This window comes from Calidris pugnax, unplaced genomic scaffold (genome assembly GCF_001431845.1).
Source record: "Calidris pugnax isolate Ruff unplaced genomic scaffold, ASM143184v1 scaffold1030, whole genome shotgun sequence".
In the NCBI taxonomy this organism is placed as follows: Eukaryota; Metazoa; Chordata; class Aves; order Charadriiformes; family Scolopacidae; genus Calidris; species Calidris pugnax.
Window position 1 is genome coordinate 183,436 of NW_015091797.1, and position 27,583 is coordinate 211,018.

Consider the following 27,583-nt stretch of genomic DNA (forward strand, 5'->3'; position numbering starts at 1 on the left):
GCAAAGAAGTTTGGAATGCTGACGTAGCGAAATCATGGCTGTGTTATCCCAGGCAATGTACTAAAAAGCAAATGTTTGTAACGTGACTTTATCACTGACAGAGGGCAAATAAATTAGATATGAAACCTGAATCACACATTCATACATACTCTTAAAAGTTCTTTTCTTCCAAATTTAGTTTTAGCGAGGGTTCTCGATTGGATCTAGTTACCCAGAGGCAGTAAGTTGGACACGTTTCTCCACAGAGACCGTCCCTGGGTTGGTGATGTGTCCACGGAGCAGGGACAGGCTGTCCTCAGGACAAGAGGTGACAAAGGGGAACAAGCACGACAGGAACTTGGCCATTGTGCTCAGAGATCCCAGGCAGAGATAGTTAGAGAAGGTGCACTTCCCTGTTCTACACACTCTGAGGAGGAATGTGGTAGTACTGGATAATTACTGCCAGAGGAATGTGTCTGGGACTTCAAAGCAGCCCTCTAGGAGGTACTGAGTATTCTCTGTGCAGGAGTGAGGAAGGTGAGGGAGGTGAGGCTGTGACTGGCTGCTGAATCAGTTCATTTTTAGCCTGAGCTAGAAATACCAAGCCTTTCTCAACTGCAGCACTCTCAAATGCTGCATCTTGTTCACTGCGAGCAAGTAGCAACCAGTAGCACACCTGTATGGCATTGTGAACGGGAAAACTTCTCATTGATGAATATAACCAATTAAAGTACACATAGAGTCTTTCATCATAAACCAATTTCCATAAATACAATTCCAGGTACTTCTGTAGTTTAAACAGCCAGCAAAGCATTCAAACCATCTCTCTCCCCAGGAGTTCACCAGACAGTAACGTGCATGCTCTGGTTATTAGCATGAACAATAGAAATTTGGAACAACTTGGGTTCTCATCCACTGATTGGTATTTATTCTCATTGTGGCCTTTGTGCATCACCATGTAAACATCTTCCCCACCCCCCGCGATTAACAGCCCCCACTAAAACAATCGTACAGCACAGTTTGATTTGCTCTGAACTGTATGGCTTCCCACAATAAAACACTTTAAACTTTTGTATTTAAAAAAAAAAAAGAAAAGTTGAACTTCCAAAAAAAAAAAAAAAGTAGTTTTTTAAAAAAATAATTTTTGGTAGCCTGTGTTGGAAGCAGATAACTTTTTGAAGTAACTTTAGGCACAGTCTGGTAAGTAGCTGCCAGAAGGAGGGGAGGAGCTGTCTCACTTGTCTCGCATGAGCACCATCTCCGTCAGCTGGATGAGGGCTTCTCTCTCCGGGGAGGGCCGCAGTTTGCTGATCTGGCGCGTGGCTTCGTGGCAGTAGCGCTGGGCGAGGTAGGTGGTTTGCTGCACTCCATCACTCTGGGGAGAGGAGACAGGTAAAGGTAAAGGTAAAGCCTCCCTCCTGCCTTTTGCAACTCCTCCAGTTACAGGGGGGGGTTTTAAGGTCAGTGAGTACCTGAACCCTTAACTACCTTCTGAAGGGGAAAGGGAGAGGATTCGTTCTGTGTTCATTGAATCCTACACCTCTTCCCCAAAGTGTCAAAATACTAAAACTCCTCCATGCTACACTTAACTGTACTTACAAACCAACACTGCTGTTAACAATGTGCTATTCAGTAGGATCAGAAACTAATGCTTTAGCCCCTCCCCTCCTGCCCTAAATAGAGATGTACCGAAAAACAGGCTATCCTGAAAAAACAAGTATTAATTTTGCACAGATGCTTATTTAGTCTTTTCAGACCAGAGTCAATTAAAACCGATATGGAGCATGCACTGCAGTTACAGGAGTGGTAATTATGTGCCTCTTACACCAGTTGTTGGATGCAGCTACTCTGCAGCTGAAGGGACTGTGTTCGTGCATGAGCTTTTTACTTTTATGTGGATTTTATGCTATTGGAGGGGAAAAAAGAAAAAAATAAAAAGGCTTTTTAGTACCTAGCACTTCTGCTAAAACACTGTGCCAGTAGGACAGCTGAAGAGTACTAACTTGGTATTGTGCACAGCCTGCTACTTAATGTGGATTTGAAAAGGCAGCCCCGCTGTTTTACTTCAGAGGCAGTGAATGTCAGACCGACTTCAGCAGGGACAGCACTTCAGGAATGAAATACCTGGTCTCAGTCCTACCTGCAACACGTATTTCCGCGCACGTTCGACGTCTCCTGGCTTACTGAACCGTCGCATGATCATGGCGTTCATTTCTGGAAACTGAGCACAAGGGGAGAAGGTTTTGTGATGCCTACGAGTTGTTTTCCGTGCAGCTGCCTGCTGGGCTAAGGGCAAAGGGATGGGCAGTGCAGCCCTCTGCCCCTGTCACTACAGGTACAGCTGTAGGGTAGTGCCTGCAGTCTGCATAAGGCTGTAGTAGAGCAAAGCCCAAGCATTTAAAACTCAAACTGGCTGGCTCTGTCGGCTGTAGCCAGTTGGTAGCAAAAGTTAGCACCTGCCCTTTCATCATGTGGAGCAGATGATCCAGCGTGGTCATTCCTGCTGTGGCTACTTCCAGGTATTCTTAGATCACGAACCATGGTTGGTGTTGGCACAGCCAGAAGCAGCACCTCTTCCCCCACACGTGCAACGGAGAACAGAGAACTCAGGAGGTTTGTTATATCTCTACTGCACCATTCAACCTGTGAACCCCTTCGTGATACCTTTGACTGTGAGATCCACTTCTTTCCATTGCTCTGCTATTTTATAACTTCAGGAAAGCTCAGGACAGATTTTTAGAAGAGCAAAATGACACCTGTAACGTTTTGTTTTCAGTCACACAGAATTTGTACTTAGTACTGCACACTCAATTCCCTACAAATCCAGTAGATCAGTCAGTCATCTTGAGAAAGCCACTACATCCCTTATCCAAACACACAGGCACTTTCTTCAGACAGTCCAGAAATAGAAAAACCTGGTCCTTAACAAACAAACTACGGCCACGACTCAAGGCAGCTACTCTGCAGAAGAATTATTTTAAAAGGAAAGAGATGTTTGTTCATCTTGTCTGAAAGGGTTATAGTCAAATATTACTTTATTGCCATACACCTGTAAATGACGATGTGCTTTCCTTGCACACCTCTGGTCCTGAAACTGAATCTACAAACTTGTTAGAGAACAAACATGTAACATCCTTCATTGTTGTGACATTTCCCTCTTACTCACAGGTATTCTTCTTGGAAGATACAGTTAGAAGTTTATTGGTGACTCATACTTGGCTTTCTCTAGATCCTAGCTCTCTTCCTATGTAATGACAATTTAATTGCAATGTTCACATAATCCATTTTCATATTATTCATATTTACAATGGTATAGGATGCATATGCTTTCACTTTTTTAAGTACTGAAGGATATAAAAATCCCCAAACCTGTAATGCAAAGCTGTTATTAGCAGTTCTGCACACTTAATGGGCCGTACACAAGCATTTGACAGGAATGCTTGTAATGGAAATAAACCCTCAGCCTTCACTTGTACTAGTTTAAGAGTGGCTTTACACTTAGTGTACACTAACTAATGTATTTCCTTAAAAAATAAATGCTGGTGGTTTTGTTTTTTTTTTAAGAGAGTGAACTAACCGTATACTAACTAATCTATTTCCTGAAAAAATAAATGCTGTTTCTTTTTTTTAAGAGAGTGAACTAACTTTAAATTGTACACTAACTAATGTATTTCCTTAAAAAATAAATGCTGGTGGTTTTGTTTTTTTTTTAAGAGAGTGAACTAACTTTAAATACTGAATAAATAGGTCTCTCATCAAGCTAAACATTTCTTATATAAAGGCTTCTCCTTAATATTCTAAGGAACAAAGATGTATTTCAGAGAGAGGGGAGAGGCCAAGAAGAAAAGGCGGCTGTCACTGCAGCTCCGGGGCACGTTGGGAGCTGGAGGATGTGTGTGGGGCAGACAAGGTGAGGATTGTCAGCTCCACTGGAGGGTGTGCAAGACAGCCCGAATCATCATTGCAAGAGAAAAGGCAGCCTGTAACTAACAACTACATTTTGGACTATCTTCAGCTCCTGGCTCAGTAGTTTTTATTCTCAGACACAAATAGATGAAATATCTTTTAGGAGCAGCACATATAAGTGTCTGTCGAAGCTCTGAATTTCTTTAGCGCTTATACTTTGTTTATATATCACAAATCTGTAGTGCCATTCTTTCAGTTTCATGAAAACAGCAGGAAATTTTCAGTAAAGAAGCCTTCTGGTTAATGAGGAAAACTCTGCAAGATGGTCAGGTTATCCTTCAATGCAAAAACATACACTTCCATCTATCAAAGATACACCACAAGACAGCCCGAATCATCATTGCAAGAGAAAAGGCAGCCTGTAACTAACAACTACATTTTGGACTATCTTCAGCTCCTGGCTCAGTAGTTTTTATTCTCAGACACAAATAGATGAAATATCTTTTAGGAGCAGCACATATAAGTGTCTGTCGAAGCTCTGAATTTCTTTAGCGCTTATACTTTGTTTATATATCACAAATCTGTAGTGCCATTCTTTCAGTTTCATGAAAACAGCAGGAAATTTTCAGTAAAGAAGCCTTCTGGTTAATGAGGAAAACTCTGCAAGATGGTCAGGTTATCCTTCAATGCAAAAACATACACTTCCATCTATCAAAGATACACGAGGAAAAGCATTTAAAAGTGACCTATAAAGAACAAGTAGGATTTTTAAATAGAACTGACAGATTTTCTTTTCTTGTATTTCCATATTATGAACTCATTTATCTTAGCAAGCTAATTGAATGATAAATGAAGTTGAAAGTCAGAGACAGCCAACCCAAACAAATGAATAACAGAATAGTCTGAATTTAAAAAAATGGGAATATTCAACACCCACAAGACAACCGGTGTCACCCGTTCTCTGCCAAAATCAAGAATATCTGCAACATGTCCCTGTTTCTCTCTACGAGCTTTAACACACAAACAAACCAACCATTTCACAATTGCATCCTCTTTCCGTACCGGAGTCTCTCACTGTTCTTTAGACACCACCAGTGGCTGATGACTAACGAGATCCTGCTGCTAATAAACAAATTCTGAAATAATGATTCAAGAACAAGTTTGTGAATCCCCCAGATGAGTCTGTGGGGAGGAACTGAGCCCACGGAGGAGGTTGTTCTCCGCGTGCATCCATCTCCATTCTCAGGTGGCCCATACTCTTTGCTTTCCTGTCTTTTCTGAGACACGTCTCCTTGTAAATGCCCAAAGGAAGAGGAAACACATTCCTGTGTTCCACCTCCCCACGCCCCAGGCTCTTTAAGGGGAAGTAAATTCATAAAGTTTTATTTTTTTAAATGATCAAAAACTTTCCCCATGTCAAGCTCCGAGCAATTCCACTGAGAGCTCACAGACTGGAGCTCTGCTGGCACTAGTTGTGCCAGCTTTTGCATCGTGCTGTGAGGTTTGGTAGAAGGACTCCTTTCTGAGTCCCAAATCTTCTTTCCTACATGAACCAGAAGCTTGAGCAAGGTGCCTTAAACCAGTGTCTTCCCCTTTTATGGGTTAGCACCAATTTAAATGTTTCATTCGGTGCTGCTGTCACTTGTTTGCCTTCTACTTCTATAAATAATTTTTAAGCCACTAAAAATCTTGACCAATTTTAAGCTTATTTTATTTCTGATAGTCCTTTGCTCTTATCCAAACTACTATTACGTTTACCTACAGAAGGGAAAGCTTCCCCCATTTGTAACTGGGTAAGACTAGAGGACAGAGAGATGAAGAGATCAAATCCAATAAATAGAGGTGCCCAGCTAAAAGCTAGGCAGAGATTTAAGTTCTTGGCCCCAGGATGGATACAAAGCCCAAAAATTGGCAAGCCTACGTACATGGTCAATAATGGGGAGAACAAGATGTCTCGGCAAAGAACACAAGCAAGAAGCTACTTGGGAATAACCTGCAGAAAACATGCACAAAACCTCTGCGAACAGCTGCCCCTTTGCGATGGTAGAGCATTCCAACTGGGGCAGCAGAGACTGGAGCTGCTTTTGATGAAGGCCCTAACGGGAAGAGGACCTGTGCAGGAAGGTGTTTTGGTTTGGAAGAGCGCGCCTGTGCACGCCACAGCCAGCTCATCTTGATTTTTCACACTGATTTTTCACAGGCACCCAGGCCACGCTCATCACTTACGCTGCAGGTGTGATGTGTTTGAGCTGGACCCCTGTGTGTGCCACCAAGAGCAGTGCACACTCCTGGGTTTGGGAAATGGCTCTCTGCTGACTTACCTGTCGGCAAGCAAATAAGACGGGGCCCGTGGCCAATCCAAGCTTGAGATCTGCTGCTGCTGGTTTCCCCAGACGGTCGGCACACGATGTAAAATCCAGCACATCGTCTATCAGCTGGGAAGAGATAAACATGCAGATTATTTAAAAACTTTTTTTTAAAAAAAAAAAACAAGAACTAAATACAGAGTAATCCTTGTTAAGAGAAGATTTATAGAAAGGATTAAGAGCCCACTTTGATTTCTAAGGCAGTTTGGAAAAGTTTAGATTTTAGATTCCCTTTAGTTCAACAAAAACACTACCTGAAAAGCAATGCCAACATTTTTTCCATACTGGTATGCAATCTCATGAACTTTGGGATCAGGGCAGCCTAGAATTGAAACCTGAAAAGACAAAAAAAACAACCCTAAGAAAATAGCTTTAAAAAAGCTCTTTTAGTCTCTGCCCATAGGTGTGACATAGCAAGCACAGACAATAGGGATCTGGGAAAAAAAGCTGACTCAGCAGCACATTCGTGCTTATCTCTATACACACAAACAGGCAAAGCTTGTTAGAAACTAAGGCTGAACAGCAGTGCAATATTAAAAATATATTCAAGCCTGGAAAGAGATTGGCTTTATTAAATATTTATCAGACTTGGAAATTATAATGCAAGGATGAAAAGAAGAAGTGTGGATGTGCTGCTTACACAGGCTGGTGGTCATACACAGCCCAGTGACAGGGGAATTAGATTTATAACATATATAAATCAGCCAGGGGATGATTGGAGGTCACACAACAGATACACGGACATCACATGCCTCATAAAAGATACACAAACTGGATGTGTTGCACCCAGTGTAGGAGGGACAGTTGCGATAAGGAAGGCTATTTTTAAGGGTGATGTTAACTATAACTGAATTGCTCAGGAAGATGAGCTAATTAGCTCGCAGACAAAGGTATCAAGGGATAATTAGTGGCAAAGAAAAGACAGTGAATGAAGAAAGTACACCAAGCTAGACAAAAGTATCACCGAATTGAGATTATAAAATAAAAGATTTTAATTGAGTACAGACAAAGGAATCGACTACTTGAGAGAGAAGTTTTGCTGAATGAACTCCATAAAGCTAAAATACAGGACACAAAGTAAGATTTGAGAATTATTATCTTGCCTCAAAGTAAGAGCACTTATGCTTTTGCATTTATATATTGATTATACACTTTGCAAAATGAGGTTGGTTATATTTAAATACTCGGATTTATTTCAGCCTTCAATACAGCAATTAGGAATGGGGGGGGGGGAATCCATCCTGTTTTCCTGCAGACATCCCAAATCTGCTGTGACTAATGGAAGGAGTGAAGGTACATTTTACTTAATGCAAGACTAAAAATACATGCTAGGAGAACCACACGACATAAAAATATGTATATATATAAAAATTCCTCTTTAAGACTATGTGAGGTAGCATAACTCAAAAAAAACAAACCAAAATCCAACCCCAAACTAAACCTAGTCCAGTAGTAATTTTGAAGGTGAACATGAAGATGGAAATAAGAAACGTTGTATCCTAATAAATGCAATGCAACTTACACAAGATTAGAGACTATTTCATGCATCAGTGCATTTTGTTACTGAGCATCAGAACAATTCCCAGCCATAACCTGCACCTGCAGGTAACAGTTATAACCCAGAGGAATCCGGATGCCTGAGGCAGGAACACAGTTCCCAATCTTATTTAAAAGAGGAAGACAGCATAGCAGGAAAATAATGCTACTTATGTCTAATCATACACAATTCTGAAGGCTATTAAAACAGAGTCAACGGCAAATATGAGATATTTAAATAGATGTTGCTAGGGACTATCAAACTAGAACCTTTTACCCTTTTATCCTCCTTTTGATGCTTGTCTCAAATGGCAGTATTTGCCCCAAAGATCTAACATCACCTACTGCTAGCAAACATACCTAGCAAACTTCTGGTTGCATCTGTAACACGAATCAAACAATATCAGCACAGCAGAGGGACTGCATCTACCCTGCTCCAATGAAATCTTTACCCAGCACCACATTCCATGTGGAGAAATAAAACACAGAATTCAGGAGAACAGTGACAAAAGCCCTGGTCAATGGCACAGGGTGAGGGTGGGCACAAGCTGGTATATGGAGAGAGGAGGTGCCACGTAAAGAACAGAGCTTTCCCATTTAATCTGAAAGGTCAGAGCAGAGCTGTGCCTGGAAGTGGACAGTTTTCTGGGGGCACAGACATCACCTCTTGCATCTTTGCAAAAGACCTTCATAGCTCTTACTCAGGTTACGAACACTGCTGAAGACCAAAAAAATAATTTAAAAATCCAGGAGGTTGATATGCCCATCACACCTCACGTGAGCAACTCTCTGACCATGACCACATCATAAACCTGCAACATGACTGGGCCTTGGCTACCAGGGGGTTCCTTCAGGAGCCAATTTCTCCAACTGCTCTTGTGGGTTATTGCCCCCATCTGGGCACTGCCCGGGATGCAGACAGGCAGCCTCCTCCACTCTGAGACTGATGGAGGTCAACTGAAGCCGTACTGGGATAATAGCATACATTTACAAATACAAATCAGGATAACAATATCGATATAAGTTTAAATGATAAAGCTCACCCTTTGAAAATATCCTGTAGCTCTCCTAATATGACTGGTTGATTTAATCATGCAAGAATTCAGACCTGCCCTCCCCTAAATTCCTGATGAAAAACCCTTCCTAATACCAAGTGGAACAAATTCTTAAGAAAGGTTCTTTGAATTCAGTAAAGCAAGTCAATCTGCTTGGCATTATTTCAAACACACTTCCTAAAATAAATGGTTGTTTCTATTATTTTATGTTACACAAAAGACTATAAACCAGACTATAAACCAATCTTGCCTCTTTACTGAATTTCACATCCATAAAATATCCTATCATCAGCTGTGGGTAGAGACACCCTGCTCTGTTATTTATCATGTGAGGGTACAGCAGCTGGAGTTGAAAATGCACAACTACACCAGTGCCCTGTAGCTCAGGGAGAGGAAAACCTGCTGCTGGGCAGGGGTATGCTTGGATAAACACTGCAAGAGATGTTTGCTCTCATACTCCTAGATCTGTGGACACCATGGGAAGGAAACGGCTGGAAAAGGGGGAAGATTTTAGAGCCTTTCTTCTCCACGTCCATCTCCTGAAGCAGTCAGGATCCTGCCTTCTTGTTCACGGCTCATCCACTGCTGTTGTTCCAGACAGGAGCACTGTCCTCTTTCCAGTGGAACCATGTAACAGTTTAGGTTGGGAGGGAACTTCAGAAGTTATTTAGTCCAGTCAACTGCTTGAAGCAGAGCTTACTTCACAGTAAGATCAGGTTGCTCAGGGCTGTGTCCAGTTGAGTTCTGAGCATCTCCAAACATGAAGATCTCACACCCTGTCTGGGCAACCTGTTCCAGTGTTTGACCAACCTCATGCAGAAATTCTTCATAATAGCTAACTGAATTTTTCCATGGTACAACTTGTCCTTTCACTGCGCATCTCTCCATCCTCTCTACGCCCTCCCATTACAGAGCTGGAGACAGCCAGAGGGTTCCCCCTCAGCCCTCTCTACTCCAGACTCAAATCAGCCTCCCTGGAGGCCCTCCACTAAACTCACTCCACCATGGGAATGTCTGTCTTGCTTGAGGGACCCCAGCCTTGAGGTCCCACATGTGCTAAACAGAGGAGAATGGTGGCTTCCCTTGATTTGCTGCCTCTTCAAATCTTTTTTGGTACCTGCTCTTGGAAAGGGGGCTATGAAGGCCCCCTGGGAGAGGCGGATAAACGCTGCAAGAGATGTTTGCTCTCACACTCCTGGATCTGTGGACCCCATGGGAAGGAAAAGGCTCTAAAATCTTCCCCCTTTTCCAGCCTTTCTCCTCCACATCCATCTCCTGAAGCAGTCAGGATCCTGCCTTCTTGTTGGAACACAGTTCCCAATCTTATTTAAAAGAGGAAGACAGCATAGCAGGAAAATAATGCTACTTATGTCTAATCATACACAATTCTGAAGGCTATTAAAACAGACAGGTTGCTCAGGGCTGTGTCCAGTTGAGTTCTGAGCATCTCCAAGCATGATCTCCTCACACCCTGTCTGGGCAACCTGTTCCAGTGTTTGACCAACCTCATGCAGAAATTCTTCATAATAGCTAACTGAATTTTTCCATGGTACAACTTGTCCTTTCACTGCGCATCTCTCCATCCTCTCTACGCCCTCCCATTACAGAGCTGGAGACAGCCAGAGGGTTCCCCCTCAGCCCTCTCTACTCCAGACTCAAATCAGCCTCCCTGGAGGCCCTCCACTAAACTCACTCCACCATGGGAATGTCTGTCTTGCTTGAGGGACCCCAGCCTTGAGGTCCCACATGTGCTAAACAGAGGAGAATGGTGGCTTCCCTTGATTTGCTGCCTCTTCAAATCTTTTTTGGTACCTGCTCTTGGAAAGGGGGCTATGAAGGCCCCCTGGGAGAGGAAGATGTCTACCCAGCCAAAGCTGCCACACACAGCAGACAACTACTTCGTCCTGAATCTGCATTTTCATGCCATTTGACCTTTTCTCAAGTAATTAATATTTTAACATGTTAACCGAGTACTTGTTTATGAAGAACTGTCGTTGTATCCTAATAAATGCAATGCAACTTACACAAGATTAGAGACTATTTCATGCATCAGTGCATTTTGTTACTGAGCATCAGAACAATTCCCAGCCATAACCTGCACCTGCAGGTAACAGTTATAACCCAGAGGAATCCGGATGCCTGAGGCATGAACACAATTCCCACTTTTATTTAAAAGAGGAAGACAGCATAGCAGGAAAATAATGCTACTTATGTCTAATCATACACAATTCTGAAGGCTATTAAAACAGAGTCAACGGCAAATATGAGGTATTTAATTAGATGTTGCTAGGGACTATCAAACTAGAACCTTTTACCCTTTTATCCTCCTTTTGATGCTTGTCTCAAATGGCAGTATTTGCCCCAAAGATCTAACATCACCTACTGCTAGCAAACATACCTAGCAAACTTCTGGTTGTATCTGTAACACGAATCAAACAATATCAGCACAGCAGAGGGACTGCATCTACCCTGCTCCAATGAAATCTTTACCCAGCACCACATTCCATGTGGAGAAACAAAACACAGAATTCAGGAGAACAGTGACAAAAGCCCTGGTCAATGGCACAGGGTGAGGGTGGGCACAAGCTGGTATATGGAGAGAGGAGGTGCCACGTAAAGAACAGAGCTTTCCCATTTAATCTGAAAGGTCAGAGCAGAGCTGTGCCTGGAAGTGGACAGTTTTCTGGGGGCACAGACATCACCTCTTGCATCTTTGCAAAAGACCTTCATAGCTCTTACTCAGGTTACGAACACTGCTGAAGACCAAAAAAATAATTTAAAAATCCAGGAGGTTGATATGCCCATCACACCTCACGTGAGCAACTCTCTGACCATGACCACATCATAAACCTGCAACATGACTGGGCCTTGGCTACCAGGGGGTTCCTTCAGGAGCCAATTTCTCCAACTGCTCTTGTGGGTTATTGCCCCCATCTGGGCACTGCCCGGGATGCAGACAGGCAGCCTCCTCCACTCTGAGACTGATGGAGGTCAACTGAAGCCGTACTGGGATAATAGCATACATTTACAAATACAAATCAGGATAACAATATCGATATAAGTTTAAATGATAAAGCTCACCCTTTGAAAATATCCTGTAGCTCTCCTAATATGACTGGTTGATTTAATCATGCAAGAATTCAGACCTGCCCTCCCCTAAATTCCTGATGAAAAACCCTTCCTAATACCAAGTGGAACAAATTCTTAAGAAAGGTTCTTTGAATTCAGTAAAGCAAGTCAATCTGCTTGGCATTATTTCAAACACACTTCCTAAAATAAATGGTTGTTTCTATTATTTTATGTTACACAAAAGACTATAAACCAGACTATAAACCAATCTTGCCTCTTTACTGAATTTCACATCCATAAAATATCCTATCATCAGCTGTGGGTAGAGACACCCTGCTCTGTTATTTATCATGTGAGGGTACAGCAGCTGGAGTTGAAAATGCACAACTACACCAGTGCCCTGTAGCTCAGGGAGAGGAAAACCTGCTGCTGGGCAGGGGTATGCTTGGATAAACACTGCAAGAGATGTTTGCTCTCATACTCCTAGATCTGTGGACACCATGGGAAGGAAACGGCTGGAAAAGGGGGAAGATTTTAGAGCCTTTCTTCTCCACGTCCATCTCCTGAAGCAGTCAGGATCCTGCCTTCTCATTCATGGCTCATCCACTGCTGTTGTTCCAGACAGGAGCACTGTCCTCTTTCCAGTGGAACCATGTAACAGTTTAGGTTGGGAGGGAACTTCAGAAGTTATTTAGTCCAGTCAACTGCTTGAAGCAGAGCTTACTTCACAGTAAGATCAGGTTGCTCAGGGCTGTGTCCAGTTGAGTTCTGAGCATCTCCAAGCATGATCTCCTCACACCCTGTCTGGGCAACCTGTTCCAGTGTTTGACCAACCTCATGCAGAAATTCTTCATAATAGCTAACTGAATTTTTCCATGGTACAACTTGTCCTTTCACTGTGCATCTCTCCATCCTCTCTACGCCCTCCCATTACAGAGCTGGAGACAGCCAGAGGGTTCCCCCTCAGCCCTCTCTACTCCAGACTCAAATCAGCCTCCCTGGAGGCCCTCCACTAAACTCACTCCACCATGGGAATGTCTGTCTTGCTTGAGGGACCCCAGCCTTGAGGTCCCACATGTGCTAAACAGAGGAGAATGGTGGCTTCCCTTGATTTGCTGCCTCTTCAAATCTTTTTTGGTACCTGCTCTTGGAAAGGGGGCTATGAAGGCCCCCTGGGAGAGGAAGATGTCTACCCAGCCAAAGCTGCCACACACAGCAGACAACTACTTTGTCCTGAATCTGCATTTTCACTCCATTTGACCTTTTCTCAAGTAATTAGTATTTTAACATTGTTAACCAAGTACTTGTTTATGAAGAACTGTACTTTTATAGAAGTGAGGATTATCTGCTTGAATATCTGTGGTATATTGTACTACTCTTTTTCATAGCAATCATTATGAAGAAGAAATTCCTCCAAAGGAGTTACTGTATTTTAAATAATCAGAAGTGAGGCTTATCTGCTTGAATATCTGTGGTATATCGTACTAATCTTTTTCATAGCAATCATTATGAAGAATACCTCCAAAGGAGTTACTGTATTTTAAATAATAAATAAGTTTACTGGCAGACCATAATATCTGATGCTACCTGCACTATTACCCTACATCTGTCATTGCCCTTTATTGCAGTCTGCGTGCCCAGTTGGGCTGGAGAGATGAATTTTGCTGCTGGTCAGAGGACTTATTTTCCTGCACACGGGTTCCACAGCCTGGCAGGTATTTCTGCTGGAGGCCTGTGCACACACCAAACTAGGAACCAGTTAAAGCAGGAGCTCACAGGCTGACCCAGAGCTACAGACTATTCCTTTCCTTCAGTCCCACAGCAGACCTTCTATACCCAGCCTTGCCTTACACGAGGAGGCTGCATGCTTTCTCCTAATAGAGAAATAAAGAATCTCTAGTGCAACTTTACACTTATCTCAAAACAAGCATGATTTAGTCCCTCTTCTGAAAGTATGCTGTGCAAAATTTAAACAGCTTTATGAGGGTTAGGAATTCACATTACAGCAGGATAAAAAAAAAGACAGAAAGAGAACCTGCTCAGCTTATTTTGCCATCTCCAGCTTGCCTGATGACTAACAGAAATTCCACTTCAGCTTTATTGTTTCTGAATTCTTGAACCAAAGTCACCTCTCGTGTTTCTCTGAAAAATGCCCTTCGGTACCTAAGGCTTCAGTGACCCTCTGGGCCACCTGCCACCATTCCTTTTTGCAATGTATTACTTTGACTGCAGCTCTGGTAACATTCCTCCATGCAGAACTATTGTAGAAATAGACTGGAAACTGGGATGACCCTAACATCTTGAACAGACTGTTCTGTCCATAAAAAAACTGTTTTGCTAACTTGAAGGACTTTTGATTTAAATGCAGTACAGCTTTGGTGATGCAGAAGGCATTTAACACAGTGACTAGACCAGTGTTGGCAGATTATCTATTATCTTGTTTAATCATTTTTCCAGGAATACTCTTCCATTTCTAAGGCACGACACTGTAGATTTCTAAGATGCCACCTGAACTTCACATCATCTTCCCAGTTAATACTTTTATCTTATTTATGCACAGAAACAAATCTTTTTTTTTTTCCCCCAATCATTAACAGGAACTGAATGGATTCTAATGACACAGTAGCCTGGTTGTAACTGATACTGGTTCTGAAAACCAGTAGCCTCTCTCCTTAGCTTTGTCCCAATAAACAACCTGTGAAAACTCTTGATTCCTCAACTGAATTTCCTTTCAACCTAGATCTGATGATCCTGCTTATCGTTTCCACTAATGAAAACAGAACTCCCTTCTGATCTCATGCTTTTCCTTAGAAGCTAAAACCATCTAAACAAAAAAACAAAACAAAACAAAAAAACCCCAACACTCCCCCCCTACCCCACAGAAAAACCAAATGCTAAACAAAAAAAAAAAATCCCCCTTTCATTGCTATCAAGAGTTCTCTTAATCCATGCAGAAAGAAACTGAAGGGGACATATATATATACAAGTCATTGCTACTGTGTGCAATAAGTATGGTTTCACCACAAAGACAGACCTCTCTCATTTTTCCTTTGTACTGCAAATTTTACTGCATATAAAATTCCAGCAATTTGACAAGAGAACAACTCAGAACAACCACTAGAAGAAAAGCAGCCAAACACCCCCTTCACCAGTATCACAGCCACAATCTGGAGGGAAGTGCTTAAATCCTTAACTCTGGTGAGTTACAAAAAGGAAAAAGCTCAAAATAGCACATTTGTAAGGAGAATCTACCCAGTGGGAAGGTGATTTCTTCTTCTATCTCTGAAGGCTCTTTTAGGGAGACTGTCAAAATGAATATAAAAACTTGTATGTTTTTATTGGGGTAGCAGAATAATGTGATGCTCCTTACTAGTCCCATTACCCACTAATATAAATTAAAACTTGGAAATTCTTGCCAGGGTCATACTGCCACTAATATGAGCAATCCAGAAGGCTTAATTTCTTCCCTCTAACTAGAATGAAAGATATTTTCCCTCTCCACAAAATCTGTCTCTCTCATTCTATATAATCTTTTGATTTAAGCAATTTTCAGCTGCTGTCTATTGCATAAATGTACCAATTCTCTGAGAACAAAGGAGGATGACTAACACTAGCACAGTTTTTGAGTATAATTCTCTTAGAACTCCCTCTTTCTATACCCTACACCAGCTATTATGCCTTTAATTAAAAAAAAATAAAAAAAAATTATAACTCTCTTTTGGGGCAAGATTATTGCCCACCTTCTCCATTTTCTGCACTAAAACTAAACATGTTTTTTGAACAGGAACATAATCTTGAATCAGATCTTTTTATAATGAAGTACCAGAACTGAGTGGCAGCTAGGGCTGGATATAGCAATTGGTAATTTAAAACCCCAGACAAATCACGAAGTACACGCTTCTGTTCTTTTACAATGTAATGTCGAGTACACACAATTAGTTTTTTCCTCCCACAGTTACCATTTAAGGTTCCACTCAGCACCAATGAGTGGCACCAGATGTCAAAGAAGGCTTAAAAATCAAATTATGGACTCAAGAATTACCAACTGAGATTAAAACCACTATCTCAAAGTTGCAGAATTTCATAAATTAAAGGCCGCTACTGTGAACCTTATTTTGATTCAAGTGAGGGTAACAATAAATCTGTGTATGAATATAAAACACAAAAAGTGAAAACCAATATTGGAGGCTACACAGCTGAACTGTGATAAAATGCACAATCTCAAACCCATTCACATTCTCGCAGAATACCATTTAAAGGGTTTGCTTTGGAGGGTCTCCAGAGAAAACAGCAATAACTAGGAGTTTAGCTGTGAAGCTTACAGTGTGGTATGTTAATTTTAGAAGAGACAGACGTACATACTGCTTTACAACTGTTTGCTATCAGACTCGCAGTCTTCTTAAAAGTCTTCTCGAGGTAGTGAGCAAATCTCTCATTCTCGTTCTCCTTGGAACCCAACTGGAGGAATTCACCTAAAGAGTTGAACAGATGGGAGTTTTTATTTGTGGGTTAACTGCTTAGGCAAGCAAATCTGAAGATAAAAACAGAAAAAGATCTTACCACGCACCAGATCTTCAATCACCTGAGTTAGAACAGAGATGATAGTAGTGTTTCCAATTCGCGCTAAAGCTACGGAAGCAGCTGAGAGGATGAAGTCACCAGCTAAAACAGCCTAAGAATAAAAGAAAAATTGATCTTTTAAGTCTTTTCCTGTAAGTGTAAGTTCAGACAATAATACCATTTCCTTTATTTGGCAGGTCTACACACATCACATCATTTTCCTACATAAACCACATGTATCTCATTGTAACAGAGAGAAAACAGAAGATAACCACATATTAACATTTGAACCATTTTTGAATCCCTGTCTTACAGTGCTGTTTCTATTTTTCTGTATAAGCATTGTCCTCCCTGTATGCAATGTCTGAACATGTGTTTGCCTGACAAGTTTTCTGAACATTACCTCTCTATTTGACCATTCTGCTGTGACTGTTGTGCCGTGTTAGCTCTGAATGCTCATAAGTTGTGATGTGTCAGCAGTGCACTTCTTTCCTTGCACTTACTGACTGAGACCTTCCTTTTAATGCTTTCTGAAGAAACACGTCTCAAAAAAATCAAAAAAATGTTCACACTGACTGAAAACTTCTTTTGTGTTTCCTACTGAATCAAAGTAACATATAGTGTTCTGGATAAGGTAGAAGTTCAAAGTATTCCAACAGCACTGCAGAGAATGGCACAGGGAACATAAAGTCAGTAATTATCACACTACAAGCATACATTATCCAATGCTTCCAGCAGTTCAGAAAAGGAACACACATTTGTCTTACCCACAATCTGTGCACACCTCTTCATACTTTTCCTGGCATATCACAAGACTGTGCCTAGGGATAGTAATGTGACAAAAACCCTAGGTATTTGTCCTCTGCTGAAACTCCAAGGCAAGTCTTGCACATAACAGCAAACTCACCTTCCTCTCTCCCCAAATTTGATTGACTGTCATCTTTCCTCTGCGAGAATTTGCATCATCAATAACATCATCATGAACTAGGCTAGCTGTGTGGATCATCTCAGCAATTATGGCCACAGAGCGCTGGCTTGCTTGCACCTCCCTAAAACAAAAAACAAGAACTGTCAAATAACTAAATCAATAATATGTGCTGCAATGAACTAAAAGAAATCTCAATTAAAACACACACAAAAAAGTATGTTTCTCTGAAAACAGCTGATGCAGCTTTTCCATGGTCTGAACCCCATCTTTCAAACCTGGAATTAGGAAGACAAGAGAAAGTGAACATCAAGTTAGTACAGTAAGTGCAATGGGATGTTTCCATCCTTATTAGGCCATTTCTGCTTTGCTGCATTAACTACTGCAAAACTCCCCAGTTATTGACTCTAATCCCTCTAAATCCACGCTGCAATAAATAGCACAGCACGAGGGATGGTTGGTTCCAAGGAGATGGAAATCTGGAAAATGGCAGAGAAAAGAATGCCAGGTAGCTTTGGAAATGAGTTTTAAGTTTTCCTTATCTCTGTGCTGCTCTACCTCTAAGACCATCATAAATTCTCCACAGCAAGCTAACTGTAGGCTGGAGAGATCAGCAGGCACAGAAATCTGTATTCTACATCTGAAAGACAATAACTCATGGATCTTATCCTTTTTGTTATCTGATTACCTTAAGATCTCTGAGGTTCTTCAAAAGCCTGAGGAATTATCTGGAATTATACTGCAATCTCTTTAGGACTGTAAACACTAACTACCTAACACTTACTGAAATTCAGCCTCTGGGAACATCTAACACTGATGATTCAACTCTCAGTAGCTCACACCTACTTTATTTTTTAAACTAGGTGAAAAGAAGGTAATGGAAGAAGATAGAAGCAATCATCTAGGGAACAAAGTTGGCAACATGAATATCAAAGTGCCAACCTACCTCACACAAAGGGCCATCTACCCTAGTATTCAACTGCCACTGCCTTGTTCTAGTATTTATCTTTTTCTATCTGTTTTCATCCTGAGTTGCATGCAGGATCCCAGAAATGGCTATCCCAGCCAGCCTTGCCTTATAGCTGTAACAAGCCCACATGGACATTAAAAAATCCAAACCAACCCAGGAAAAGAAAAAAACCTAAACCAATAATCAAAAAAATCCAACAAAATTACTTCTGATATAAAAATACCTTTCTTCTGGTATACAGATAAGACAGCAAATCACACTATTTTTCAGCAGGACCAGAAAAAAACCTGAGAGAAACAGACAACGATAATTTCAGCTCAGCTGAAGGGAACTTAAAATCTTCTTACATTGCCTATATCTGTTAAAATTTATTGATTAATCACAAAATGAAAGAACATCTTGCAGTCTGCTGACATACCATTGCGTTCTGACACCTACCCCTGTGCAGAACCCTGCAATGCTGTCAGTGGGAGTTCTGCATCCTGAACAATAGCAGGATGTGTGGCTCATGGGCTGTGAAAGTCTTGGTTTTAAACAGCAGAAAATAAGAGCTGGAAACCTTCACGGTTGTATGAAGGTAAGTTCTACTGTGGACTAGTAATTTAGTCAAATGCTAGTTCAGTGTAAGTAGTTTTCCAAAGTAAACTATTGGTTCTAAGTAGAAGAACTTACCTTCAAAAAACTGTAAAGGTCTCCAGCCTCTTTCATGCACTGGTCTCCTTTTGGGGACTCCCTTTTTCATTAATTATGTCAGCAGACTGGACTTCCTGCTGGGGAAGTAGCAGCAAATGGCAACACTCACCGACACGCCAGAATCTTTCAGCAGTATGAAGATAGCACAAGGACAGACATTTCAAAAGTAGGTTTTGAAAAGTTCTGCATTATAGTGCACTTCATCTCTGACAATGACTAAAAATGGCATAGGAATGCTCATGGTTCATGTGTCTGGTTCCCAGAATGTTGTATCAAGCACAATAATTTAACCTGAAAGGGGTTTTTTATACTACTATTTCTGTGAGGTCTCAAGCAAGGTTCTTCCCATCGCTGGCAAAAAATTTTGCAATAGTGTTCTACAAACATCTTGTGAGAGCAATTCTGAAACAGAGCATGTCTATTTTAGGGGAAACACACAAGAAACAGGATCCTTCTCATTCCCTGCAATTTTTCATTCTGCTTCGCCTGCAAAACAAAAGCAAAAAGTAGCAGTAACTCAAGTCAATAGATAACTGGGTCCCCACAAGCCCAGTAAGTGGAAAGATGCCATTTTTAGGTCATTCTCAAAGTAAAGGCACCCCAAGATGATATATATTTACACAAAGATTTTACACAACTGTAAGTTTCTCTTTTTACACATGCATTATATTAATTTTTTAAGTCCTTGATCATGTTCTATTTTTCAGTAGGACCCCCTGCTTTCCTAGACCTACAGTACCCTAAAGTCTTCCCCATTACAGAACTTGTTTCATGTACACTGAATGAAACCAAGGCTGAGCTTACAGGTTAAGAAAAAACCCAAGCACACCTCTCCCTCCAAATATCCCTCTTAAAAAAAACAAAAGCAAAACCAAAAAAACCCAAACAAACAAGAAAAAAAAAGGAGCAGGGAAAACTGAAACAACACAAAACGCTATTTACACTTTGCAACAAAGAGCTTTGCAATGTGTTTGCCAGGAAGTAAATATTGCCAGTTTAAAGACAGGAAACATGCAAAAGAACTTGCAAAATTTCTGTGTTATGACCACACTCCTCAAAGTACGTTTTTGCTGCTAAATCCCCATGGCTGAAAGAAAGGAACATTTCAGAAGCACAGTTTGTGACACAGCAGGGCACTACAAAACTAGGGGAAGCACAGAGAATGGATGTGTTAACAGGGGAGCAAATTACAGAAAAGCTGAAAAACAGCTACAGTACAGGCATCTGACAACCATGGTTTGGAGGAGTGAAAGAAAGAGGACTATGTTTGCCAGCAGGTCCTCATGTCTTTAGGAAATATTATTCTACTGAGTTTAGACAGGTTATTATATTTAAGTATTTCTTGCACTATTCTCATGAATTTATTTTCCTTTTCACCCCTAAATCTTTTGTGCTCGCTATTCTCTCTATTGAGATGTCTCTGTACTTCTTTGACCTTCTCTTATTTGTTTGTCTCTCTCATTTTGGTTGCAGAAATAGAAATAAAAACTCCTATTTGCAAACACCTCTGGAGAATGCACCCTGAACAGACACATTAGGTCCAGTCAGGCTAAGTGATAATTCTGTGAAATTCTGCACACTGTTATGTGGAGAAATGCCAGTGGATGTGTGAAATTGAGGGTTTGCATGACCTCAGCTTAAACTCTTTACAACAATTCTCACTCTTGAACAAAGCTAAATTGCTATCATTAAGCAAAAAGGCATTGCTCAAGTGACCTAAGGACTCAGGGTTGGAATTCCAACACTTCAAGGGAAAAAACCCAACATACCAGCACAGAATAATTTGAATGCTTCAGGCACTTATTTTTTTAATAATAGTTCAGATTCTTTATACAATTGTCATTCTCCTTATTATGACTGCAATAAAGTGACCTCACTCTAGAAAGACAGTTAACCTGCTGAGGGCTGTCTAAATATCTAGCCTTCCTCAAATTTAAACATAAACACTCATGTCATCTAACCTGTAAGAAGAACTACCTGGGTGTTCCCCTCCATTCACTTGAGAAGTCTCAGCTATTCTGCTGGGGGTCTGTGAAGACAGAGAGGTCTCTGTGGACTGCCTCTTAAGACCCAAACCTATAACAAAGTTGTGTCCTGTTATTTTAACAGCCAAACAAGGAAGTGTATTACCTTTTTTTACTAATATTGCACAAAATGAAAAGGGAAAAAACCAGCCCAAACCAACAGATTAAAGAACAGGCAAAAGCATGCTGGGTCCAGCGAGTTATATGACAGTTGAGAACGGCAGCAAGATGAAGCAGAAACTCAACATCGGTAACAGAAACCCCAGAGGAGGAATGAAAAAAACGCTAGGGATGAAGAGCACAGGATATTGGCTCACCCTACAAGTCTACAGATGTTGTGGCCAGTATCTTTGATTACATGTGTGGGAACCAAAGCTTCAACAAAGAAAAACAAGTCTGGGAGAAGAATCAATATTAACTGAGGAAAGGAACACTAAAATGCTTTAAGGGAAATGGCAAATTTAAAGAAGAAAAATGTATTAAAATAAAAAAGTCAAGAGAAGCAGAATGGAAAGCAAGCATTTTTTTTCCACCGGGTCTATAGCAGAGTAGCAGAATTACAAATATGCAAGTGTTTCCTTCTCTACACAAGGGAAGAGGAGAGAAATTGTGAGGAAAACAAACAGTAAAAAGCTGGAAGAATTTGTCACCTGGAAGCAATGCTGCTTTAATAAGGAATTTCATATACAGTATCAGTGTGAACTGGAACTCAAAGCAGGTGTAACACAGGTAACACAGCCTGCTTCAAGAAGCTTAAAAGCAAAAGAGAAGAAAATGCCTACAAAACTTCATCAGTGCACAACAAGCAGGTATCCACGATATGAAGAGATATTCTGTTGGCATGGCCTACCCAAGCCTCAAAAGAGATTGGTCATCATGCATGAACCAAAAAGCAGTACACTGAAGACTTGTATAAACATATATGAACTTTAACTACAAATACAGGCTTAGAGAAAAGTGTCATGAGGCAAAGAAGGCGGTGGTAAATATCCTGGGATTTCATTCTCTTCCTTGGATGAAACATTTCTGTTCTCCCTACTGAGAATTCCATTCGAAAAACAACATGACGGAGACAGTGACTCAGTCTGTCCTCATACAAGGAACGTTCAGATTAATGAGGAGGCTTTTAAACATCACACATAGTTTGGAGGTGCTGACAAAAGCTGCAACAGATGTACAAAAGCTGCCAAATGACTCAGGCATCTACAAATCAGAGGGCTTGTGCTGAGGGTTGGTTACTGGGAAGCAAACACTTGCCTCAGGCATATGTGGCACTTGAACTCTGACATCCCACTTTCTCACTGGTATAGGGCAGGTCTCTAAACTGGTTTCAAGACAGCGTAAGGCATGGACAAGAATGTGTCCATGAGCATACACATATGTCAAAAGGCAGCAAACGTGCTTTCACCATATAAAGGCAAATTCAGTTCTTTCTACAGCTACTTCTTGTCTTTGATTCATTGCTCACCTCCTACACTGTATGACATCAATTCCAGCCTTCTCGGTATTGCATGTACACTACATAATTCATTCATAAGCTTCTCGTGCTACACACTAGAATGAGATAAAACTATTTTTCCCATTATTCTGACTAGAAGGATGCTCCAAAAAACTCACTGCCCCAGTTGTTAAAAGTTTCCTCCTAAGTTTCCACTTTCACAGCAAATTCGTCCTTCATCTTAAACAGCTCTTTCACCACTGCTCCTGATAAATTTGTAGACCGCAAGTCCTTCATTCTCCCTGATAATCTCTGCAGTCCACCCCTGAAGTGAGCTGGACTTGCCTTTTTTTGAACATGAGGATCAGACATGCTGACGATTTCACAAAGTGCGATACACAAAGCTATCAGCACTCCTGTAGCTGCACTGGATATACTGTGGTTGACCCATCCTAAGATTACTTTAGAGAAGGTGGCTGCAAATGACATTGGGGTTATGTCCTGACAGGACACCCACACGCCTCCTAGCTCAAGCAGAAATTTTTGTTTTGTTGTGCTTCCTTTCATTCCACCACAAATGGCCAGTCATCAAGAATGATTTTGTCACTGAGAAGTGCCATCATCACACTCATCACTTTTTATGTCAAGTTCTCTCATGAAAATATTATGTCAATCAGTGCTGTGACAAAGGACACCCTTGAGGGGTTTCACAACTGATTGTTCTTTTCGCTACGTCTAAGACAATGACAAGCAGCAACACTGAATGGAGAACAGAACCAGGCTGGAGTGAAGTTCATTAATCCTGGACAATGTTACCCTAAGACAAGAGGAATTGGCACACACAGGACAGGCCCCTGCCAACTAGGTTTTGCTTTCTCCTTCAAAATTATAATCACGTAGGAGGGAGTATACCAGAAGAGGTACCACATCAAGCAGCAAAATAAATGCCATGTTCTGAGGTAGAAACCAAGTCCAAGAAGGCATTAACCTACCGCTAAGGAGAAAATGATGCAAGGGCTGAGAGAAATCCTTTAAGACAGATAAATTAGTCTAGAAACACTTCTGGCAAGGGTCCAAAGATGTCATATTTGAAATCCTATGCGAGGGAAGACTGGAAGCGTAGCTGGAAGGCAAAGAACACTCCAGCCAACATCTTTCCTCAAAATGCTAAGATAAGAACATGTGGAGAGAAGCATTTGCAATTAGCCAGAGCAAGGAGTGATAAAGTGTACAGGGCGAGCATAATGTTCTGCTCAATTAGAACTGTTTCAAAAGACAAGTAACTTTAAGATTGTGAGGATTACACCAGCTCTGAGCCTAGAATCTTACATTAAGGTGTAAAAACTTGCTCCTAGAAAGGCTAAAAATAAATAAATAAATAATCTCTGACTCTTTTGAATGTCTGCTTTAAGCTGGCTTTTCTGCATAATTACAAAAAAAGCTATGAAAGTATCTTCTTGCAGCAAGCTTCTTACCTGTGACAAGAGTTTAACAGCTACAGGATTGGTTAAAACTGACAAATATTTTCAACTAACTTCATATAGTTTCAAGAAGCATCAAAGATTCTAATAAAGCATTTATGTAAGCAGCTAAAATTGACTAAAAACCTTACAAATATCACAATTTGGTAACATTGTTTATCCATCACCAGTTACAACTTCAGTATAGTCCACAATTTTACACATGGAAGCATGTAATAAACCCAGCAGTTCCTTTTTGCACTGCTAACTACAAAAATACAGCTTCACAATGGGACTAAAATTCAGGTTTTATTGAAAAGCTTTTTATTTTCAAGAAGTTACTAGCCATATGTTTTGGGATCTGAAGAATGATAAATTTCAAGTACAATATGTCCATTTATCTTAAAGTGACCAACTCACCTGGAATTATTATGGTGAATGTTGCAAGCCCTTGCCATTAGCACCACAATCATTGGTCGAAAGGCCTTTCCTTTCCCATCAAAGTAATAATCACACATTTCCTTAAGTTCTGCTGTAGATACAAGTAATTCCTATAAAAAGGAAAAACCATATCTGCATAAAAGTCACAAAGCCAATCTGTTTCGTGTAAGCAAAACCATATGCATGTATAAGGTTATTGCCTGTATTCATTCCACCCAACGTAAGCTGACGTTGTTTTTAAAATTACTCTGAGTATTCTGAAGCATAAGTGGATGTATTCCAGCACTGTAAATCAGCAGGAAAAAAACCCTGAATTCTGGTTCTATAAAATATGTAGAAATGCTCTCTTTACCTTCAGTTTCAGACAGCTGTTCATAAAGAACATTCTTTCAATAACTATCCTCCAAAGTAAAGGTTGCTATTAAAATCAGAATCATTGCAAGATCCCAGAAAAGTCACCAAAATCCCTTACCTTTTTAATATCTTCATAGAGATTCTTCAAGTCTTTTCTACCAAGTTGAAAAGGATCTTGGTATTTTTCATCACTAGCTGTCTTACTGCAGCTGCACAAGTGGGATGTACTTGTATGATGAAACCTGGTGACAGTGTTTTTCAAGAGAGTAACATTGTTAGAAGCAAACTTTCCCTGATTCCCCAAACAGAATCAAAGCATTTCCTCCTCCTCTCCCCTTACGCAAAATTTAACCAAATGGCTAAAATAGAAGCATAAGGCACCAAACCACTCTTTTCAGCCAGCTAACAAGGTGCAAGGACAGTGCAGCTATGTATTGATGATCATAGACTTTTAGGAGCTGGCAAAGCACAGCATTTGGCAAACAATAACCCCCCTCACCCTTAACAGATTACAGAAGTCTTCTGAGACACATAAAACATGTATTCCTTTTAAATACACATCTCAATGAATTCCTTTTGAATACGCTCTTGATGGTGTAGCGTACATTTGGAGATAAAGCCTTCATCTTCCAGTAAGACAATTACTCTGTTACTTTTTTCCCATCTCCTGTACACTCCTGCAAAAATATTCCTGACTTGGATCTGAAAATTTCCTTTTGGGCACCCAGCTACCTTATAAATTATAAATACTTCCAGGTAGCATGATCATGCTATGAAAGTTCATCAGTAAAGGGTGAAAGCTCCACCTGGATGCATTAAGATGCATTAGTTTTACATTCCCTAGAGCTGAAGTTTATGCTTCTTTTTGTTTCCTTTTTCAAAATGCGTTTTCTCAGGGTATTCTTGCTTTGCCCATTGCTCTCCAGGATGGAGGACTCAGATGCAGACTCAGCACCACAGCAGCAGTCGACATAGCATTATCCAACTATGTACTACAGCGAATAACCTTATTTTCAAAGTTTACAGCTCACAGGTGTAACTACCCAGTTCACCCAATAACTAGGCTTTTACCCCTTAAGCAACAATATGAGTCTCCAACTTACCGCCAAAATATATTACATATTTTTGGAAATGACAAAGTTGAACTTCTTTGGGTAAAGTGACACATCTGCACAATGAAAAATGAGTGTTAATTTAATAGAACTTTAAACTGACAGATAACATTTGATCACAAAAACAAGTTCATCAGCACTGCTCTATTTCTCCATTTTAACAACCCAGCAGCAAAGGGAGTCTCATAATTTCCTTCCATATCACGTGAGACATAACTGCCAACATGTCCATTAGCTCCTGACTTTAACTGACTCTTCAGCTCAGGAGTGCTGGACTTTCTCCCCTTGCAGGACCAGCCCAGACGGCGTATCAGTTAACTTCCCAGAACTGCTCTGATGAAATCTTGCCTTTGCACTTGTGGAAGGTGCAATTTTCAAATGCTCCCCGTCTTGCAGATAAATCTGACTGCACCAGTCAAGCCACAGAAGAAAGGACGAACACTGTTTCCTTACACTACCTACCCTGTTTTCCCCTGAATCAATTTTAATTCAGCTTGCTACTGGTGGCAATGTACACCTGCACATCTTCCCTGCTAGATGTCAAGAACCTAACCTTCAAACCTAGGAATCTCTCCAATGACCTCCTCCTGCAGACAGGGTGCAGAAGCCTGGGGGAAGGCGCAGTCCCAGGTACACGATTCCAGCAGAGATAGGCTGAGAAAGGAAACGCACCTTGTGCTCCACTCTTGGTATCGCTGCCAAGATCTACCCAGCCCTGCCCTGGAGTGCACACTGACTCAGAGGCCAGGGTTAACCCAGCCCAAAATCACTGCAATCCACATGTTCACCAAAATGCCTCTCCAAAAGCCCACACAGAAACACTCAAGGAGACCTAGGTCTGGAGAAGAGTTCTCCCAACTTGCTCCTTATGCCTCAGTGTCTCCTTGCACATGGCTTGAAGACTCTCTGTCCTTGGACACAAGGAGAGAAACAAGAGCACTGCACGGGCTCCAGGGCGCCCTTCCATCCTCCTTGTGTACAGGATGAAAAAAGGCCAGGAAAGGAGACAAGGGAAGAAGAGGAACCCTAACTTGTAACAGATTTGCAGCTCACTGCTCTTTGACTTCAGTGCTCAGTCCTATGGCTCAGACCTTTGTAAGTTTGCTCTCTCAAACCTCTCACAGTTTTCTGTTGTGAAAAAAATAGCTGATCTCTTCCCATTCTTCCTCTGGTGAGGGCAGAGAGAGACTCTCCTCTCCTTTACACTGCTGCTTAACACTGGCTCGTACACGTAAGACTGGCTCGCGCACGATGCTGGACAAATCGCAGCCAGAACAATTTACTGCTGGTCAGGACAGCGGCCTATGAGAGGACCTGTCCCCCATACATCTCACAGCGCTAAACCCACACACAAACACCTCGAAAATACCACACGAATGAGAACCCTTTCCCCGCTCCCACCTAGAGAAGGCACCGAGAGGTTCTTCCCCACAGCAGGAACCCTGAAAACCCCATAACCAGCATTTCACCTTGCACCGAGAGCGCTCCTGCCCCCTGCAAGCCGCCCCCCTCGCCTCCCCTCCCGGCCGGGGAGCTGCCCCCCCCCCCCCCCCCCGCCCCAAGAAAAAAAAAAGCCCACCTTGGAATGGGGCTTCAGCCTTCCATTAGCTAAATCCTGCTGGAGCGAGCACGGCGTTACGTGGAGGTTCAGGGGCCGGCCAGGAGGCTGCTGGAAAACAGCCGTCCTTCGGGGGC

General features: G+C 41.4%; 1 protein-coding gene across 1 annotated transcript; it reads right to left on the reverse strand.

Moving 5' to 3' along the window:
* Positions 1-884: 884 nt before the first annotated feature.
* PDSS1 (prenyl (decaprenyl) diphosphate synthase, subunit 1) lies at positions 885-25,944 on the reverse strand. Its single transcript, XM_014962060.1, has 10 exons — positions 25,880-25,944; positions 24,895-25,018; positions 24,402-24,532; positions 17,379-17,520; positions 16,472-16,583; positions 16,274-16,383; positions 6,506-6,586; positions 6,207-6,320; positions 2,120-2,200; positions 885-1,354 (listed from the first exon to the last, which is right to left on the reverse strand). The coding sequence occupies exons 1-10, from the start codon at positions 25,942-25,944 to the stop codon at positions 1,214-1,216; spliced, it is 1,101 nt and encodes a 366-aa protein (XP_014817546.1). The 3' UTR covers positions 885-1,213.
* Positions 25,945-27,583: the final 1,639 nt, after the last annotated feature.

Excerpts from the sequence above, each read along its gene's own strand:
- PDSS1 (XM_014962060.1), bottom strand. The coding sequence starts at position 25,944 with ATGTGTCACTTTACCCAAAGAAGTTCAACTTTGTCATTTCCAAAAATA. Across the intron at positions 24,533-24,894 it reads TCTATGAAGATATTAAAAAG|GAATTACTTGTATCTACAGC; the intron begins GTAAGGGATTTT and ends TCCTTTTTATAG. Across the intron at positions 1,355-2,119 it reads CGCGGAAATACGTGTTGCAG|AGTGATGGAGTGCAGCAAAC; the intron begins GTAGGACTGAGA and ends TCCTCTCCCCAG.